Source organism: Primulina eburnea, chromosome 13, assembly GCF_022965805.1.
Source record: "Primulina eburnea isolate SZY01 chromosome 13, ASM2296580v1, whole genome shotgun sequence".
Taxonomy (NCBI): Eukaryota; Viridiplantae; Streptophyta; class Magnoliopsida; order Lamiales; family Gesneriaceae; genus Primulina; species Primulina eburnea.
In genome coordinates, this window is record NC_133113.1 from 32,171,453 (window position 1) to 32,192,171 (window position 20,719).

The window sequence follows — 20,719 nt, forward strand, 5'->3', positions numbered from 1 at the left end:
GTTAAATTTGACATGGTGGTACTAAAAAAAATTACGATGCATTTTATTAGTTAATAAATATTGCAATACAAAGTAACGGATAAACAACAAGTACAAGTATTTGTAAAAATAAAGAAAACGCACGAGGAGGATATTCTCCGATAAATACAAGACTCGTGAGTATGATAACCAAAATAATTAAAAATATCCTTGAGAAAGCCATCTTCTTTTTTCTTCGAAAAATTTGATGATGAATAATTTTTAGAGAAGAAGAGAAAGTTGGAGTGATTGAATGTGTTTGTGAGATGATATTTATAGGGCAAAAACTAGACGTTTGTTACCGTTTATGACCGTTGGTGTACAAAAAATAAATGTATGTATTTGTATAATTTTATGGTAATAATATGATGTATATAATATTAGACATGTTTAAATAATTATGTATATCATATCATAATATTATAATGAGTGTCATAATTTATTTTGTTTAAAAACCTTATAGGCTTTTATACTTGTCGTATCCCTTTCCGGGAGTGTGGGATGTCGTCTTAACATCCTCCCAGGATTTATAACAAGTTTATGAAAAATTTATTTTTATTATTTCTAATAATAAAATTATATTGTATATTAAATAAATACACAATAAATAAATAACAGTAAAATAAATATTATTACTTTTTGTTTAAAAACCGTATAGGCTTTTATACTTGTCGTATCCCTTACCGGGAGTGTGGGATGTCGTCTTAACATCCTCCCAGGATTTATAACAAGTTTTATGAAAAATTTATTTTTATTATTTCTAATAATAACATTATATTGTATATTAAATAAATACACAATAAATAAATAACAGTAAAATAAATATTATTACTTTTGTTACCTTTTTCTTCTGTTTGGAGCTTGGAATAGTATGTAGGACTTTTAGAGCTTCGTGCTGATAACGTGTTGTGAAAAAGTAAAAATTTATGGTAAAAAGTAAAAATCTCAAACTCTCAAAATTTACCAAACTACACACTTTATAATATTTTTCTCTCTACTCAATTGTGATTTTCTTCACATGAGAGATCTATTTATAGAGTTTCATTACACATAATCCAAAAATAAAATACATCATTACCTACATCATCACACACAAATTTCTAACTTTACAACTCTTATTTTCAATATTCAAATATTCAACTATTACTTTTCCATATTAAAATATATTATTTGAACATATTCTGAATTTTATTTTTGAAAATAGTGTATCTTTATATTTTAAAATAGTGTATCTTTCAAGTGCACACGTTAAACCCCCAGCGCGCAGGATTACCGTCATAAATCTCCTCTTTGGTAGGCGGAATTGACAGGTTTGCGGAGGCATCGAAGTGGAGAATCCACGTAGATGATGATTTAGACGACGTCATTGACGATGAAGCTTGGCGTGAATGGGGCAAGAAGAAAAAACCCAAATTCGACCCGCCACCAACGTGTTTTCCCGGGACGGGTCTTCAAGACACGCAGGAAGAATTGATGAAGCGCCAGTTTGGACCCGATTTCGGCTTTCTCAAACTCGTGCCCGGAACTCGCCGAACACCGGTAATCAACTGGTTCATTTATTTCTCTGAGTGGTGATCGAATTCGGTTGCTGTTTTGTTGCGAGTTTAATATCATTTTGTGGGCTGTTTGTTTGGATATTGGATACAAATCGCATGAGTTCTATTTGAATTAACAATTGCTTGATCAATGGCGGTTTGGCAAATTAGGACTAGCGAAGTTCACAAAACACGGGGATTTTTGGGGTTTCCAGAATAAATTTGGGTGTTGATCGAACGTGAATTATGTGAGATGTAGTTATAACGATTATTTTGCTCTGTAGATGGGGAAACCCGTATGCGCATGGCTTAATCCACGTTATCAGCGTTGTACAATTCAAAACTGATGGATCCCGTTAAAATTGGGATGTGGTTTTTGAAGTTGCTTGGATTTATTGGCTCTGCATTGAAATGTAGCCTGCCAATACTGGCGTCTGTTAATTAAATTCTATATTTCCATCGCATCACTGATGATTCATTGACTAACTCGTACAGATTCAGGTGTTTTGATTTTTATCTAGTGCTATCAGTAATTCATTACAATGATCTTGGCTTTATTGACGAAAGTTTGTGCAGGAGACGGCATCTGACATTGCCATGAAATGGACAAATGTAGCAAAAAACAGGTGCAATTGAGGCAAAATTCGTGGGTGTAGGTTTGAGCACCATCATGGTCACCATGCAAAAAGGTCAAGATTCGCCGGAGGTTTGTTTTGATATTTTGTTAATAAACGTCAATTATAGTTAAATAGTTTGTTAATTTAGTAGCAATGTTTCTAGTGCTGAGGAAGTGCTTACTTTTCATCTGTCTTGCATGCATGCTCGCTCTTTGCACAACTTTCGTCAAACGTGTGATAAATGGCATTCATCTATGTTCATGTTCAAGTCATGTTGGATAGATACAGAGCAATTTCCAAACTCTTAACATATCGTTTGAGTGTTAAAGACGTTATAGATCCTTGTCAGTTGCTGCGGATGATGTCGAACTGCAGTTGGATGAAAGAATTTGGAAGCTTAGAATTTGATTTCAAATCCATGTTCCAAATTTATTGCACCTGTTTGAATACATAGTTCTGATGACTGTTCAAATCCTTTAATCTACAAATTTGAGCTCGTGGATGATTTGAAATTTATTCAAAATCCGTATCCCAAAACTTATATAATAGAGAGCACTACATGATATCCAAATGCAACTGAAAGTATCACCTTGACGCCACTAGTAGTACCGAAGATGCATGACTTAAAGACACCATGCTATAGGATCTCTTGATCACACTTTAACCAGCTACTTACGACTTAGAAATATTGTATCCCATTGTCACACAGTTATTTCTTCTACGGTAAGAGACAAAAAAGAAATGAGACTCGGATTTCACATCCATCTGTTATATATTACGCCATTTGCACATTTTCTATCCACTAAATTTTCCAACTTTTTTCCAGTTAACAGAATTCATGCTGAGTCAATCGGATGCATATGAGATTAAGATAGGGGATCAACTATTCAGAAGACCTGGAGATCCCAACTTTGAAGAGGTTTTTGAGAAGATCCAGGCTGAGAAAGATGAAAGGCACCGGGAACCTTAGCAATGTAGGGTGTTACAAGCTGCAATTTTCACGTTCTTGTAAGTTGTTTGCTTGTCTCAAATCCATTCTATGAGGTAGCTTTGTAAACTATCCTGTAACTAAATTCTTGCAGATATCTAAAGATGAAACAATGGCATATTTTTTTCAAGTGATTTTGCATGGGATCATAAATTTATCGTGTGTAATCAGTGGCTACAACAGTACACAAATTTCGTACAAAAGTTACAATAAAACGATGGTTGCAAGAGTGATATTCACTCATACATAATGGAAAGATCATTTAAGTTTCTCGTTAAAGTCACACAGCTGAAGAAGATGAATTCTGGGAATGCCTCCAGCTTCCTCTCTTTCTTTCTGAGTGTTGTAACCCCAATCCCCTGCACCATGAAATTTGACTTAAAAAACTTGAAGAATTTATGAGATCAATAGAATGGTATACAACAAAAAAATTACAGGAATTACCAAGATATAGGTTCCAGTTGTTCAACTCTGGCTCCTTGATGACATTCTTTAAAGTCGCAATACGGTCCTCGACAAAGCTGAATTTATAATAGCAAATAAGATGACTACTTAAAAGCTGAAAAATAAATGTTGAATAGAACTAAAGAAAAAAATTAATAAGGAGTCAGGAACTCACTGCAGGGCTAGACCCTGATGTTCTGGCATATTCTGAAGCTTCTTCAGCACTTCTACCTTAGGACTGGCAGATTTCAGAAGAAACATTTAACTTTAAGAAAGACTACTCAAGGTCTTTCTTTCCATGATTGTTTAGATGTTCAGAAATATTCTCACCCGGTTCCAAGACCATAAATTCTTTCAAGTGGAATAGCGACTCCAGCAAGCTCTCGAAGCAACGCATCAGCAAACCGGCTCTGTAAACCAAAAATGCAATAACTGGGTGATAACAGCAAAAAAGGAAAGTGATATAAAGCAATGCAGTCAGATTAACAAACCCTTCGTAAAAAATTGACATTTTGCTAGAAATCAGAGAAACCGTATCTAATTTTCGTGATGAGAAATCATAAATTGGGTAAACCTGTTTTGTGGTCACGATATAGAGCTTCGAGCTTGCAAACTTTAGGGCGTCCGGAACACCAGGATATAATCTGCAGGTAAGCCACATTTATCAGTATTCACAGGGTAAAGGCCATAGTCTCGATAAAAGTAAACCAACGTGCAACAAATCATAAATTTAAGAACTCCAAAGAATAAAAACTAATTTTACCTATTCGCTCCTATCCAACCTGCCAAGTCATTGTCAATCCATTCATCCCTAACCTTTCCAAAAAGATCGATTAATAGGTCCCTTTTCTCATCCCATTCTGCCATAATCACGGGTTTTATTTTGAACCAGTTATCCAATATTCCCTCAACTGTGAGCCCCTCTGCCACCTTCCAATCAGACCATGAATAAAGCTGAACATTAGCTAAGAGAGCACCCGACTGGTAAACTCCAGAAATCAAAATGGATTGGAGCTTCTGCCAACTGGAAAATAGAAATAGTTGTGCTTTAGATACCCACCGAAGACTTCCTTACAGAAGGAATTTTCATCTCCAGCAACAACCTCACAAGTAATAGATTTTCATATCCTGTTTCTACAACAGGCCGGACCTGAAACCAGTTAAACACTTCATCATCTACAAAGATGCATAAAAAGGAACACCATCAAACTCAAAACTGCTTCAGGAGAGTTTTTAATATCCGTGTAGCGTGTCAGTTCATAAAACATGTGTGAGAGACCGATAAGATTATTATCAACTTCTATTGAATCAATAATTTTCTTAAAGTAAAAATGAATATGAAATAGTTACTAGCAAAGTTCATCGAAGTGAAATATCATTTATCAGGTTGTGAATGGGATGTGGCAAAGACCAGATGAAATCACAGAGAGGTGTGAACCCTTTCTGTGATAATAACTAATTCCTCAAACAACTTAGTTTAATCGATTTCTTAAAGTAAAAAGTGGACTTAGTGGAACCCTTCGAGTGGTGTGCCGCTTCTCTGGAGGGGCAATCCCAGCATAGGCCGGCTCCCGTTTCATAATTCCTCCCCTTGTTTCCATCGTTGTGCTTTTAATGAAGGGAAAACAAAATATCCACTCAATCAATAAGAGCTGACTTAGAAAGATGAAGGAAACATTACTGTATACATCTGATCAACAACCCAATCCTCCAACGATGAATCCACTCCGTCGAACAAACTTGGCCATCTCACTTTAGCTGCCTATAATATCGGACAGAAGCCAGTGGAAGTCATAAAAATCCACGATTTTTAACATTTGATTAAATTATACGCAAAACCCATGAAATTCTCAACGTATAAGAAACATAAAAGAAGCAAGTCAAATCCAAGATTGTGATTCATCGTTCATCGTCAAATTGCAAGGGAAAAAGCCATGAATTTTTTTAAAAAAAACCTTGACAGCAGAAAGAGAGCTCTCCCCGCAGCTGTCGCAGATAACCCCATCAAAATCCAAAGCGTAGAGATCCCCCATTTCTTGTTTGGACGAAGTCAATTTAGAGAGCGGATAAACGTCCGTTTCGTTACCGCCACACCAATACAATACTGTCCGGAGCTACCAGAACATGTGCTTGTCAAGTATTTGCATACAATAAATATTTTTTTTAAAACAAAAATTAGTTATTAATTTTTTTTAAAAAAATTGGAAAAATAAGAGAGAAGAGATATGTGCAAAAAGATTGCTTTTAGTACATTTTTTTTAAAATTACTAAAAAGTTTTATCAATTCATCAGGATTTCGTTAATATAGGAGGTTAAATTTTAATTTAATATACATACCGTTTAACTTCGATCAACTATTTAATTAAAAAAATGACCTCTTATATTTAAAATATATATGAAGATGTCATTTCTTAATTAAATAGTTGATTGAGATTATTTTACAAATTTTCTCATATATATAAGTATGCATTGCAATGTAATTTTTTTAATTAAAAATATGTAGACAAGAACACAACATTTGTGTCGAATAACTATTATTTATAATTTTTTTATATTATAATAAGAGAAAATTAATTTTAGCGGATATATTATATAATTGCATTGTTGATTTATATATTTAACAATAATTCTTATTAGTATGAAATTATTGTTGTTAATGTAAAGTGTTTACAATTGATGGATGGTTTTGGAAAAATTTGCTATTCATATTTATCGTAAATAATAGAGTGATTACCGAGATATGATAAAAATTTGTGTGAGACGATGTTTTATAAGACGGCTAAGATTATTATTTTTTATTATGAATATCAGTAGAGTTGACCGTCTATAAAGATTCGTCTATTTTGGTGATATATTCCAGATAATATACATTTTTAATTTGATGGAGAGGCGGGAAAACAGCACGCTTCTAGAACCCTAATAAGCAACTGAGGCGTGATATCAGATACTGTCGCGCCATTCTCCACCTGTTGAGATAAAAGGTGAACTGTCTCGTACAATTTCCCTGAATCGCCGCTATTCAATTAGGAACTTTGTATGCTATGGTGTATATGTTTTTATCATTAGATTAACATTTTGGTAGAGTTCGGTTTTTTTTTGTAAGTTCGATCAATTGTTCTTTTTCCTTCATCCAGATTAACGAGGAGTTCGTGATTTTGTGCTTATTAGAAATGAGTGAAGTGGAAAGTCCCCGAATCAACCGAAGAACCACGAGATCGTCGTCTTCTTCCACCCCGAATTCAAAATCTGCAGTAGAGGCTTCGAAAACGAGTAATGACACACGGAATTTGTCTATAAATGACCTTGTGTACGATAATGAACCAATAGCTTTTGATGAGTTAATTGATTCATTTCCTGGAAGACGTTCGCAGATCAATGAATTGGTTAATCATTTGGGACCTTTGAATTCCCCGATGATCCCATTATTTGTGTATGGAGGTCCTTCAAGGGGAAAGACAAGTATCATGCTTCAGATATTTAGGTTCTTGAACCGTCCATTTATATATTCTAGCTGCATCACCTGTTACAATCCTAGACTACTGTTTGAATCCGTCTTGAACCAGGTTTCTCTTCATAGGAAGCATGTGGGCAATGGTTATTCGAGCGCGAAGCGATGTGAAAAACCATCTGATTTTGTTAATCTGTTGCGTGAAGGTTTGGCTACTCTTATGGAGAGTCTTAAAGGTAAAGTGAGCAAGTCTGGCGATAAAAAGTCGTTATCCCAGGTTAATGGGAGGATGATTTACTTGATATTTGATAATTTAGAGCTTGTTAGAGAGTGGGATAAGAGTACAATCACATTATCCTTGCTATTTAATTTGTGTGATATCCTCAAAATGGCCGAGGTGGGTGTAATTTTTATTAGTAATACCTCCCCTGATATGTATCAATCAGACACAGGTTATGTTGAGCCCTTTCCTGTTTATATTCCTGGATTCACAGAAGACGATTTACGCCAGATTTTCATGAGAAACCAAGCAAATCCCAAGTTATATTCCTCTTTTCTGGAGTACGTATTGCATTTCAGTGCTTGTCACTCTGTTTATGGTCTTTGATAAATAATAGTTGTATTTATTCTTTTGGTTCCTGTTAAAACAGTATGGTGTTGAAGCCTTTCTGTAGAATTACCAGACAAGTTGACGAATTGGCTACCGTCTTTTCACCTTTATTTAAGAAATACTGTGAGCCTCTTGATGATTTGGGAGCTGTTCTGAATGAAGATACGAAGAGGAAATTATTTAGTCATCTTCAACCATCTATCTCACTATACTTGAATGAGGCGTTTAACATTACTTCTCAACCTTTGATGAAAACCTCAGACAACAAGGAGAGGACTTGGAGGAAGGGCATTACGAAGAAGTTTGGTGATGAATCTTTAGATGAGATCGACTTCCACATGTCTACTTCTGCCAAATATCTTCTTATTTCTGCATTTATTGCTTCAAGAAATCCAGCAACGCTTGATGCTGCACTTTTTGATTCAACTGGAGGATCTGACAATCATAAAAGAAAGAGAAAGTAAGCCAGTTATCAAGCTGATATGAGATATCTGATACAAACATTGGATACTTTTAACTTGTGAAAAATATCTTTTTGTTCTTTATGTTCATTTTTTTGGTTTTAATTTGAAGTTTAAATGCCATTGCATTCCATGTTCATATCCTTCCGGATAATTGAAATAAACATTACTTATTTGGCAAGTGAGGGAGTACAATTTTGTTGTCTATAAATTTATATACCTAAGTTATCTCATAATGTCTTGTTTGATCGATATTGAGACGGTTATAGGTTTATATTTGTCATCAAGGATTCATGTTAGAAGGATGTGGAGTGCTGCTCGTGCAAAAGAAGTTTAACAATTAAATCAGCATAAACTTTGAAAATCCTCAGAATCTCCTTTTTTCCCTTGATTGAGGAGGAAATATTTACAAAATTGCAATTTCTTGCGAAAGCAATCTCAACTTCCTTATCTACTATTAAAATAAGATTGTGTAAGGTTTAAGTGATTTATTTTCCATTTGTGGTCTATGCAGGAGCTCTGAAAAATCAAAGGAGCAGAAGGAAACTAAAGAACAAGAGCTACTCAATAAAGGACCTGGAACTTTCCCCCTTGAAAGGTTGTTGGCTATATTTCAGTGTATAACATCTGTTGGGGAGTATTCACCCGGTTATGAACTGCAAAGTGGTGACTTTGGAGGTGAATATAGTGGTAGCAGGTTCATGTCCGACATTGTTTTGCAACTTTCTAGTTTATGCGGTGCCAATTTTATTACTAAAGGAGGAACCTGTCCATTGGAAGGCTCAATTCGGTATCGATCGACAATCTCTGAAGATTTGGCTTTGAAGGTAGTATTTTGAATCCTGCTTTGAATGACCTACATTCTTTCAGTTGCTCTTTGGATAGGTAGTCATGTGGTTGTATTATGTCCTTGGCAGGTAGCAAGGAGTCTGAAGTTTCCACTGTCAAAATACTTGTATAGAAGATAACACTTCCAGGTGGCCCAGTTTCCTCATATTCTGAAAGTAGGCTTTCTGTTAATATCAGACGGAGAAAGATGGCCCTTCATAGAGCATAGATCTATTGACTATTTGATTACATGTAGAAAATATGAAATTCAGTATGCCCACAAATGGTCAAAAGTTCCAAGTGTGTATGTCATGTATTGGATTGGTGTTCCCTTATTTAAGTTCAGTAATATTCAGTAATTCACCAGAGGTAAAGCCATGGAGGAAAAAATATACTTCGGAGTTAGTAATAATTGTGTAAGCATTATTGTATTACTAACTGTATTGATTATCCAATTTATTGGTTTATTATCTTTGGAGCTGCGGCTGTGACATGGAGATAATTACTATTTCGGCATTGTTTATTTCTTACAGGATAGTCAATTGGTGAAAATGTGATCTTCATTCTTCGCTCGTATTTATGGGTCACTTTTTTAAATGTCCGGTGTCCATGGACATAATCATTGGTACAAGTTGTTGGACGTGTATATTATTGTGGTGATGCAGTCAAGTGTGAAAATTATTGTGTGTTTTATTATTTTTAACTTTGTCTATGATAACGAAGTGGAAAACATATCATTTGATACAGAGGATTTAGATTGACTGCATATCCTTATGTTTTAAATCTCACAAATTCTTTTTGATTGCATCAGTATGCGGCCCCTCATAATCTTCTCTCTCTTCCCATGCTTTGTTTTGGTCGAAAATAATGAAATCGAGTTCGACATACAGTCGTAACAATCTTTAAACTCAAAAAAAAAAAATCTTTATTAAGGTATGATGATGATACTTAAAAGATGATTTATTAATACAATTCTTTAAAGATTATTTTGAGTTTTGATTTAATTAGTTTGTAATTAATTCCATATGTAAAAATATATTATCTTGTATTTTCTTTAATCAATAAAAAATTAACGATTGATTGGGCTACTGCCTACTGAGCAGGCCTTATTTCAGATCGTCAAAATATGATGGGCCTGGAAAAGTGGCCCATTAATGGTGATAGCTCTCTGCCTCTCTCACATCTAAAAACCGATACCTGTTTCCACCTAAGAAGAAGTAATCGGCCCGACTTCCTTTGTCTTGCGTAGAAACGACGCCGTCTTTTTGGTCGCTGCTCCGTGCCGTGTGTTTGAACTGCAGCTCCGGTGAGTCCAGGGTGAACCATTCCTTTCCCGAACGATATTGAAAATTGTTCACTTGAGCGGTAATAATGTTAAAACTGTCCCTTCCCGCATCGCGAATGTAAGTCCATAGTCCATACCTAGCCAGGGTAGAACGCTGCTCAGAAATATCGTTGTATTTTTAGTGCTGATGATGCAGTCAGCAATGCTTGTTTTTAGCTTGCGGCTTTACGCCTTCACCCATTGATCCATGTTTCTTTTGTATGGAGCTTTTACAGGGTTGAAGAATATGTTCGTTTCCAGGTTTTATAGGCTAGGATCCTATGCAGTCCAGAGACTGGTAAAAGGTTTGTTGTCACTCCTTTCATTAAATGTGAAAACTTTTAAGAAGCTATTTCAGTTATACATATTTATTTCATTTGGTCGGACAGCTCAAGATTGACTCGAAGCAGGCGCACAACCTTAGTGCAGAAGTGAATCAATAGATCTTCCCAGGGCTTTGTAGCATTTTAAATTTCTAAAATGATTAATTGTTTAAGAAGTGTTTGCTTAATCTGTACTCTAGATGAAAGGAGAGTTCAAATCAATCTATTTGTTTAAACGCTATTCTGTGACCTTCTTTCCCTTTAGCCTTAAATTCCTCTGCGTCCATTTCCTGTACCTGAACACTCTGAAATGCTGCATTTCCTCTTTTTCTCCTGGTTAATCCAACTCAACAATCTTTTCTTCATAGCAACTGACAAATGTCCTGGTAACACTCTGAAATGCTGCATTTCCTCTTCTCCTCCCTGGTTAATCCAACTCAACAATTTTTTCTTCATAGAATTGACAAATGGCTTGACACCTTTGCTATAGTTTTATTTACTCATAATATTTTCTGATAGAACCAAGGTGTCTTCCTTGCACTCTTTGCATCTCGATGCTTAAATTGTTTGAATGACTTTGATGTTCATAGAGTTTTCTTTAATGATTGCTTCTTGTTTCATTACAGCTTCGGTTTTTAGAAGGCCTTCTGTTCTGCCTGCGATTCATCATCAATATTTACAAACGCAGGTTAGTTTGTTTACTTTCCAATATAATTTTGAGCTTTTGTTGGCAGACTTTAAATGTTAATGTTTAAAATTAGCATGTCATTCACAACTATGTTGTGTAGGCAATATATGGCAAGGTGAGAACTTGAGCTAGAATTGTGCATGTTGTTAGGCTAGAATATTTGAAGGTCATGATGAAGTCTGCACAAATAGATGGAAAAAGGTGTTGAAGTTGCATGAAACCCCATACTTTTTCCTTTTTTATGGTTTCTTTCCAGACAGTAATATGGAATTAAGTAGCTACACATAACAGAGTCCGAGGAAAATGTAGATCATTGGCGTAAGAAATCTGAGGCTTCTAACAGTATAATAAAAAAGAAATGCGCGAAGGACTAGGAAAAATTTGCAGTTCCTTTTTGTCTTTTAGGTTTTCCTTGTGTCCCAAGAGATAGTAATCACATGGGACAGGACGGGTACTATCATTCATCATGTCTGTGCAGACAAGGTTGTTCTTTGTGTTTTGCATTTCCCACCATTTAAATCTGGCATTATGACTTCCTGTTGTCCGTTTTATGTTCTTTCTGTTTAACAGTGTGGGATTGGGTACCAGAGAGATGAATTATTTAGCACTGCAGCAGCTACACTGGATTCCGATGAGGGAAATGAAACGGAGCAAAAGTAAGTCTTTCAAGCACAGCATCAAAACTTTTACCCTCTTTTTCGTTTCTTCATATATGACTAAGAAAACCCTCATTGGTGCTCTTGAATTAAGGGGAATAATGTATGTATTCATGCAAGCAATTTTCAATATTTTGCTGTACAGAAAATAGTAGAAGTGCCAAGGAGTTCGTCCATATTCTTGTGAAGAACAATGCTCAACAATAAAAAAAAATATGAAACTGCAATTTTGGTGTTTCATTGAGTTTATCTGTTGTTATCAGGCATAATCTGTCTAAAATCTTCACTAGAAACTTTTTTTCCAACTGCCAATGGTACGTACCTGGTAATGTTGCTCGAAACTGCTATCAACTGTGTAGAATTGATGCCTCGGGGTGCAAAAACCTTATATACCAATCATGCATACGACGTTAAAAGCTGACATACATGTGGAGTTCCATATATGATTTTATATTTTTCCTCATTTCCACTCCAGGATAACCGTAACATTTGTTGAGAAGGATGGAGAAGAGACGAATATTAAGGTCCCAGTTGGAATGTCGATGCTGGAAGCTGCTCACGAGAATGATTTAGAACTTGACGGTAAACTGGGAATTTTAAATTTTTGTAGTTCCTGAACTCGTTAACCTTAGTGGATGTTTGCTCTCAGTATTTCAATCGCAAGTCAAGTGCTAATTCAGTTTGATTTCTAAATTGTGATGGAATTACTTAACGTGGAGATTTGCAAGTCCTGTTATCTCAGGATTTTAGCAATCGTGTTTTTTAATTATTATGCTTGCTAAAATAAGCAAATTTATTGCAGGTGCATGTGAAGCATCACTTGCCTGTTCCACTTGTCATGTTATTGTGATGGTAAGTTACCATGCGCCAGTCTCATGCTTCCCATCCTCCATTTAACTTTGAAAGAATGCCACTGGAAAATGGGTAAGAAATCATCTTCTGTTGTCAACTTGTTTTTTTCCTTCGACAGGACATGAGCCAGTACAACAAAATACCTGATCCAACGGATGAGGAAAATGACATGCTGGATCTCGCCTTTGGCCTCACTGAAACGTAGGTTTCTTTCTTGTGTTCGTACGCAAACAAGAATTTTAGTCTGTTTAGCTACTTGATATGTTTTTCCCAAATTTTTCTACAGTTCTCGTTTGGGTTGCCAGATAATTGCCGCGCCAGAGTTGGATGGAATTCGCTTGGCCATTCCTTCTGCCACTCGGAACTTTGCTGTTGATGGGTATAAACCTAAACCACATTAAATAATTCTTTGCATACAGAAGATGAAAGAAGCCTTTTTGTTGTAGATTGAATGGGGTGAAACAATTTTGTAGTGTATTTTAGCTTAGGAAGTGGAGGGATTCAGAGCCCTTTTTAGTGAGCATACACGGTAATTATTTTCTATTTGCGAGTCCACTTTCTAATGTAATCAAATAATCATTACGTGGCGATCCAAAAGCTATGATTCAATTCAATATGCAATAAAAATATATTTTTGGTGAATTAGCTAATTTGTTACAGATCACGCCTTAAAACTTAAAAGTTCATTTGGCAAGAATCAGCTCATTTACTGATTAAATTTTGAGACCATTCGATAATTTGGGAGTATTAATAAACATTGTTTGTCAATGCTTATATCAATTTTATAATATTAAAAAAAATTCATAATCTCTATTTATAATTCAAATCTTAGAAAAGTATAATTTTTTTCAAATTACACAATTATTGAATCAACTTGAAATTTATCATAATTAAGATAAAATATTATATAAAAATATAACGATTGAATTTGAATTTTAAAGTATTATTTTTCTAAAATACATATGAAATCTATAAATTTGAAATTCATCATTCCAAAACGTAATCTATCGATTCAAAAGCCGAAGAAAAACTTTACATAAGAGCTACATGAAGTCGTAAGGTGTAGAATATTAACATATTGCCCAACTATCAGGCGGCACGATTATGCATGTATCATCAACTGTATGCAATATGCATGTCACGAAACTTGCATAGACAAGACAACTGGGGCATTATTTCAAGGATGTTGCTGCCATTCTATTATTGCAGAGCGGAGACTATGGTTTGGCACCAGATTGCAGTGTGGAAGCTTGAGGTTGGTCATTAGGGGACGTATCATTCCCTCTATCGATCCAGCCTTTGAGTGCTTCTGCCTCGTACGTGAACCCGTCTGCTGAGAAGACAGGGTCTCGCATGATTTCCTGTCAAGAATGATGAAGTTACACACAGAAGGCAATGATTCTGGCGTAGAATGTTGATACATATACATATTATGTTTACCTGCTACCAAGGAAGGAATGGAAGCATGTAAGAGTGTCTCTCAAACATAGGTACTATCCACAAGAAAGAGGTCGATGTGTTATTTGCAACTTGGAGTGCAAATGCAAATAAACCGGAGATCCTGCTCATATTTATGGAAAATTTAGAGAGTAACATAACAAATCCACCAACCTGAAATATTGGACAAATAAAGTAGGATTGAAATTGTGACAGTCTTTAGAAGCAATCCTGGACGATGGAACCCCACAAGAAACTCTCATTGGCTCAAGAACCCTCCAGACTTCAGAAGCAAGATCAGGCCGGTCGAAGTCCACGATTCACATCAGAGCAACTTATTGCAAGGTGAGCCAACTGCAGTGGCAGGCCTACATGGTCCTGAAGGGGTGCGATCGCCCAAATAATTTGAGGATTAATATACAAGTTTTAATCAGAAATTTTTCATATCTTTCGTATGTATCAATATATGGGGTAGATGCAGTGGCAGGCCTACATGGCCCCGAAGGGGTGCAATCCCCCACCCTGAATTTTTTTTTTTTAAAAAAAATTAGTAGTATTATATATATATATATATATATATATATATATATATATATATATATATATATATATATATATATATATATATCCATTTTAAATACAAATTTAATTTTACGATCTCCCTCTTTAAATTTATTACTATCGATTCTTACCTTGGTGTTCATGAATTTTTTTTTTCTTTCTCCAATTTTAAAATCTCTCAATAACGAAGAGTGACCACCACTTTGAACACCATCATCAGCTTTGAATAAATAGCAATAAATACAAATTTGGAGATCACAACGAAATACCGAAAGATCGCGTTGCCGTTGAGATCACAACTTCAAGAGTTGAACACTTGCTTTAATTAACGAGGTGAACATAAAATTTTGTTATGTATGGCTTGTCTTGATCTATCAAATTCATTTTGTGCTTATGATAAGGGAAAATTACTTCTGCTTTCTCTCTGATGGAGCTAATGCATCTTTAGCATAACCTTGAAAAACTTATTTTTGACATGCGAAGTAGCAATCAATTCTCTGAGATTGCAGGAATTAGCAAGCTTGTTAAAAGGATGGTTCAATAGAGGAAATATCAATTAGATTCGTTTTTAGTATATTTAATTTTGAAATTAGTATTGTTATTACCTGTTGCAATTGCAATTGTAGAAAGAGTTTTTTCAGAAATGTAAATCACCAAACCATCACTTCGTAATTAGTTCAGAGATATGTAAAATTATTGTTTGGTTCCGTATATTGAGTGAGACTTGTTTGATAGAATTGATAATGAAGCTATCATTCAGCTTTTTCAAATTAAAGCATGAAATCTTGGAGTGTGTTAATTGTAAAAACATATTAAATTAATATATGACATTTATTATACATTTTGTGTTGATTCCTTAAATCTACTGAATTCGCTCCATCTGATTGAAAATCCTCAGTACGTACGCCATTGGATAGATGAATTTCATTATATATATGTTTGGTTTATGGTTTCAGAGTAATGCTACGTACACGTACAACTAAATGTGTATTTAAAATTCCTCATTGTTTTATGACAATAATAATAAAACTACCCAACAACTACTTCCACAAAATCCTAGTAAAAAAAAGCAGTTTCACCCTCTAAGGACAGAAGAATAAGTTTCGTATCCATCCATGCAATTGTATGCATGCCTTGTCCAAAGCCAGTAACTTGATGGTATAATGTAAGGCATGCATGGACAAAATTAATAGACTGGCAACTTGCAAGATTATCAAATCATTTTCCACTTGCAGAAATATTTAACCAACCATACTGTACCAAATTTTCTGAGAAAAATAAATAGATAGATACAGAGAGATTGTGTGCGAATGTTAGATATATATTTGTGTGTGGGGGGTAAATTCTCTTTATATTTGTAGTGAGAGAATAGAGAATATTATGTTATTTATTAGTCATCGGTTGCCATTAATGGCTCTGGTTCTCTTTTTTTTAGGGTTTGGTACTCCTCAGTTTTAAATGCACTCGCCATTCTTCTCTCTTTTTCCACACCTTCGTCTTTCTTTCTTCTTCCTTCCATTTTTTCACCCATTTTTCTCTGTGTTTTCATCAAGAAAGTGGGAAAAATATTGTGAGTTTTCTCTCCTTTAATCCATTTTTCTTTGGTTCCTTTTTTTTTGTTGTTTTAGGGTTTCATCACAGTTCTTGTTTCATCGAGTGGACATAATTTTTTAGGCTAAAGGGGTGAAAATCGGATACGCATCGATTCTTTTTCTTTGGGAAGAAAATTTAAAAAAATGGGATAGAGGGTTTTGATATTAGTCAAAATCTATTTGCTTTTACTACTAAGTCGAGTATCGAAATCTTGTCGGGAAGATGAAAGGGAGTGGCGTGTTTGGGGGGACTCAAGAACACTCGTGGAGTGTCTTTCAAATAATAAAAAAATTAAATTTTGTGAGCTTTTTTCTAAAAAAAATGTTTTCTGCCATCATAATATATATTATTCGATCCCTTATAGCTAAAATTTTTAGTTCTTGAACCAGATTACAATCTCCGGCCTTTCTTGTAGCTTCTTCTTCCCTTTTTCTCCTTTTCTCTGAAGAAATTATATAGAGACGATCATATTGAAATTATCACTACGATGTTGTCTCGGTTCACTCAGAGATATTCAAAATGATTTCGAGTTCTTGAATAAGATTCGAAGTTTGTGTTTTTGATCTTTTTGATTGAGCCGTGCCAATATCTCAGTGCTTTTTCAAAAAAAAAAAAACAACTACTTGAGGACCAAAACTCCCATAATCTTCCCATCTTGAATTTTTTGTGTTCATTAAGTTTATTTTTTTCTCCATAATAATTCCAAAGAATATTTCTCAAATGCAATTTTCTATTGTACAAAATCACGAAGATATTAAATACTGATTGAGTTATGGTCAGGTCCAGTTGGTTTTTCAATATTAGATCATAAATTGCATCGAGCAGCAACGTTAATTATGATGATTCCAATAATTACATCGAGTTTGACTAATGGAAAATGAGTAAAAGTAAAAACAAATTAACTAAAATGTAATTTCAGAAATATTTAGTACAAGATTTTGGATAATTTTTGGATATTTTCCCTTTTTTATAGTATTTCATATAAATATTTTTCTTGGGTTTGAAATTCTTATGGGATAGAATTGAACCCTCTCGATAAATAAAACCTAAAGCATTTTAGTTGCAAATTAATGAGTTTAAAGATTAAATTCCTAAATTTTTATATGTAAAATAAATTTCCACACAATAAATATTTATATTAAACGAGTATACATATTTTTAAATACATGTTTTTTTAATAGTTTTTGTTTTGATGTCCTAATAGTACACAAATAGATTTACTCAATAATTCGTTGAATTTTCGTCGGTCATCAATAAATATTATAGTAATATGGCAAATCCTGGTCAAATTATTGTCCATGTTTGTTTATTTTTCTTCACAAAGAGAAAGGAATGGACTTAGTTAAAGTGACCTTTCCGTAGCCATGCCCACTCTATTTCGACATGGGTCAGCAGAGCACGATCATTCCTAATTTTTTTTAAAAAAAAATCAATTTTTTTATATAAATTTAATCTCGAATATATAAAAATATCCCAAAACTTTCAAAATTCTCAGGCTACATTTACACACGATAATTCACAAAACTATATGTAGAGGAAATAAAAAAAAGTATAAGATTATAATTTCAGAATTGTGGTGTTAAACCGTGCCTGAAACCTAGAAGACTTTTTTAAAATCCAGATTTTTGAGGTACAATCATTAATACAAGGATCGATTGTACAACTTTAATCTACGACACACGTCATGTTTAAGATTAAATTTATATATATATATATATATATATATATATATATATATATATATATATATATCTGTGTGTGTGTGTATTTTCGTATGTATGATTGTATGTATGTATGTGGATGGGATATTGATATTTCAAATGTTTTATAGTAGTTGTTAAGGGGAGTAAATATTGGAAGAAGAAGAAGAAGAAGAAGTGGGTGAATGATCATAAATATGAAGGAACGAGTTACACTCTCTGATATCAAATCTCTGCACAAATTGTTTGCCCAACAGAGAAAAGGAGAGTGCGCAATTTAATTCTTTGCCATAGACAAAGATTCCCATATTAACTACTCTCCTCATTTATTATTCCACCGGTACACTTCCAAGCTACATCCAAATAATAATGATAATAATAATGATGTGATTCACTCGTGTGAGAAGTGATCGCCATTGCGAGGTTGCACGGATCAATAGCGACTGTTGGTATTTTTTTAGTCAAAGTAGAACATAAATGAACCGATCTCACACTGGACAACGAATGATTTCAAGACGTTATAGATATGAAATTATACAGTCGAGGATAATTTAAAAATATTTAATATGTATTATTCATATAAAAAATGTACACCTTTTTCAGAGCTTCACTTAAAAACTTCAATGTTAATCTTGTTTGACCTGTAGCAATTATGAGATTGGATGACCCTTGACATGTGATTTGTCCAAATAATTGTCTCCATTAACTTCTTACAATCATTGGATAAAAGCAAATATGTTTGGGAGATTATTCGGACAACTCTTTGAATTGAAAATAATTTCGTATTAATTTTTATTTGATCAAAATAAAAATAATAATAACACTTACAACAGGTGCGCATATTTTATTCATTTTGATGAAAGAACGATGTGTTGCTTGTTCGAGTACTTTTTTAGTGGAAAATGTAAAAGTTATTTATTGAACATAAGTACATGTCTTTAACATATGCTCGTGTGTTCGTATTGTGTGTTCCGATTATGCATTCCAGAAAGTTGATGTAAATCGGGATGTCTACTGGACATGATTGACACCGGTATCCCAAGATAACGAAGAATTCCTTTTATGTGCAGTCATGCAGTGCGAGAGAAATCGTCATTAATTTTATAGGTTGTGAAATGTTATAGTCAACATGTCATCGGATTCACTGAAATGGTTGACGTTACATCTATACATGGAAAAAAAAAACTAAAAAAGTAAGAAGATAAATTTGTTGTCATGATAAGACCGAATTTCGACAATGACAAAAACAGATTCGTAATGCACAATAACACCCAAAAAAAAGATTGATCAAGAGTTAATGTTCCCACACATATCTTGCAAAACAACTCACAGACAATGCCCCAAACACCAACAAAACCCATATTTGACATTCCATGAAATTTCTAAATACATAGAATTTCAAGGCAGAGGAAAAAAAGCATAATATATACAATTTCTTGAACGAGAAAACTGCTAGAGCAGGTGGGAAAAATGCAAAAGGATTCAAATGTAATGAGGTTGGGACAATTGTGATAGAGCCATAAGATTTTGAGAATATGCATTGAACATTAAGCTCAAGTTTACAAGGATAGGGGCTAGATTCTGTCCTCACTTAGTGGCGTATCGCAAAAAACGAGTGTATATTGTTCGACAGATACCACAAATAATAAAAATAACATAATAGGATGTAAAATAGTGAATTTGTGTTTAATCAGAATTAAATGTTATGCCAGATGTTACAACATCTCGGACAACATGCAGCGACGATTTTAACTCAACCGTAGCTAATAGCGACGGTTGTTGATAATTGTCGCTAATAGCGACTGTTTAATAAACCGTCGTCGCTAAAAGCTTGATGGAGGTTTCTCCTGCTTGTTTAAAGAAAAGAGGAGAGGTACTGATCGAAGTTTTTTTTAAACTAAATAAGCGCCGCAGTCATTTGCTACTATCCAGAAATTCGATTTTTGGTGTACTAACAAAATATATTTAATAAACAAAAATAACATCTTATTTGTTGCAATCATGCAACACGGCAAGAATTAAGCAAGAATTAATGCTAACTCATTTTATATTCTTAAAAATATGCAAAACTAACAATTTGAGCACATAGATTGAGCCGTTACTTTATATAGATCCCATTTCTACTACCATATGATGGGTTAGTTCGATTATGGGTGTGGGGGCAGTGCCCATACCCCATATGAGTGGTTGAGATTCCACCTCATGGGGAAAAAAAAAATTAAAAAAAAATAAAATTGGGCCAGAAAAAATTCTGACCTTTGGATGTACCTCTGCAGGCACTGCCTGCAGGGGTAGGATGAAATAATCCCATATGATGTGTAATGAGTGAATCTTCTGAATAATATAATAGTCTGCAAATCATGTTAGTGTGGTAAATTAAATTAGAAAAAATATATGTTATAGACTCGATTAAGAAAATATTGATAAGACAAATCAAATAATGTGACTCTTGTTTTACGATTAGATCTATACTCCGAGGACAACATCGAAACTAGCCGAGCAGCATCAAGCCAGGATACATGCCACCAACCTTGAATTTGAAAAGGGAAAACATCAAACAACGAATCGAATAGAGTTAGATATGACCACAATGGTCAAGAAAAATCAATAAAATATATTATTTGAAAGTGATATAA

At 34.2% G+C, this 20,719-nt stretch overlaps 3 protein-coding genes and 1 pseudogene across 7 annotated transcripts; 3 read left to right on the top strand and 1 right to left on the bottom strand.

Annotated features, from left to right (window-relative positions):
- Positions 1-1,299: 1,299 nt before the first annotated feature.
- On the top strand, positions 1,300-3,144 carry LOC140810494 (uncharacterized; annotated as a pseudogene).
- A 129-nt stretch (positions 3,145-3,273) lies between these two features.
- On the bottom strand, positions 3,274-5,739 carry LOC140810614 (uncharacterized). Its single transcript, XM_073168464.1, has 9 exons — positions 5,558-5,739; positions 5,284-5,364; positions 4,663-4,752; positions 4,366-4,532; positions 4,177-4,246; positions 3,933-4,012; positions 3,778-3,840; positions 3,603-3,679; positions 3,274-3,517 (listed from the first exon to the last, which is right to left on the bottom strand). The coding sequence occupies exons 1-9, from the start codon at positions 5,633-5,635 to the stop codon at positions 3,417-3,419; spliced, it is 807 nt and encodes a 268-aa protein (XP_073024565.1). The 5' UTR covers positions 5,636-5,739; the 3' UTR covers positions 3,274-3,416.
- A 782-nt stretch (positions 5,740-6,521) lies between these two features.
- LOC140809581 (origin of replication complex subunit 5) lies at positions 6,522-9,427 on the top strand. Of its 4 annotated transcripts, none has more exons than XM_073167261.1 (5): positions 6,522-6,583; positions 6,737-7,611; positions 7,701-8,120; positions 8,636-8,948; positions 9,039-9,427. In XM_073167261.1, the coding sequence occupies exons 2-5, from the start codon at positions 6,773-6,775 to the stop codon at positions 9,087-9,089; spliced, it is 1,623 nt and encodes a 540-aa protein (XP_073023362.1). In that variant the 5' UTR covers positions 6,522-6,583; positions 6,737-6,772; the 3' UTR covers positions 9,090-9,427. The 4 variants fall into 4 exon arrangements, with proteins under 4 accessions (XP_073023362.1, XP_073023363.1, XP_073023360.1 ...); XM_073167262.1 differs by having other exon boundaries at positions 6,562-7,611; positions 8,636-8,719; positions 8,819-8,948; XM_073167259.1 differs by having other exon boundaries at positions 6,562-6,636.
- Positions 9,428-10,168: 741 nt separating this feature from the next.
- Positions 10,169-14,234, top strand: LOC140809582 (uncharacterized). 2 transcript variants are annotated; one of them, XM_073167263.1, is made up of 9 exons: positions 10,169-10,266; positions 10,510-10,578; positions 11,223-11,284; positions 11,855-11,940; positions 12,416-12,522; positions 12,743-12,792; positions 12,911-12,993; positions 13,079-13,171; positions 14,002-14,234. In XM_073167263.1, the coding sequence occupies exons 2-9, from the start codon at positions 10,521-10,523 to the stop codon at positions 14,057-14,059; spliced, it is 597 nt and encodes a 198-aa protein (XP_073023364.1). In that variant the 5' UTR covers positions 10,169-10,266; positions 10,510-10,520; the 3' UTR covers positions 14,060-14,234. The 2 variants fall into 2 exon arrangements, with proteins under 2 accessions (XP_073023364.1, XP_073023365.1); XM_073167264.1 differs by having other exon boundaries at positions 10,182-10,255; positions 14,002-14,233.
- Positions 14,235-20,719: the final 6,485 nt, after the last annotated feature.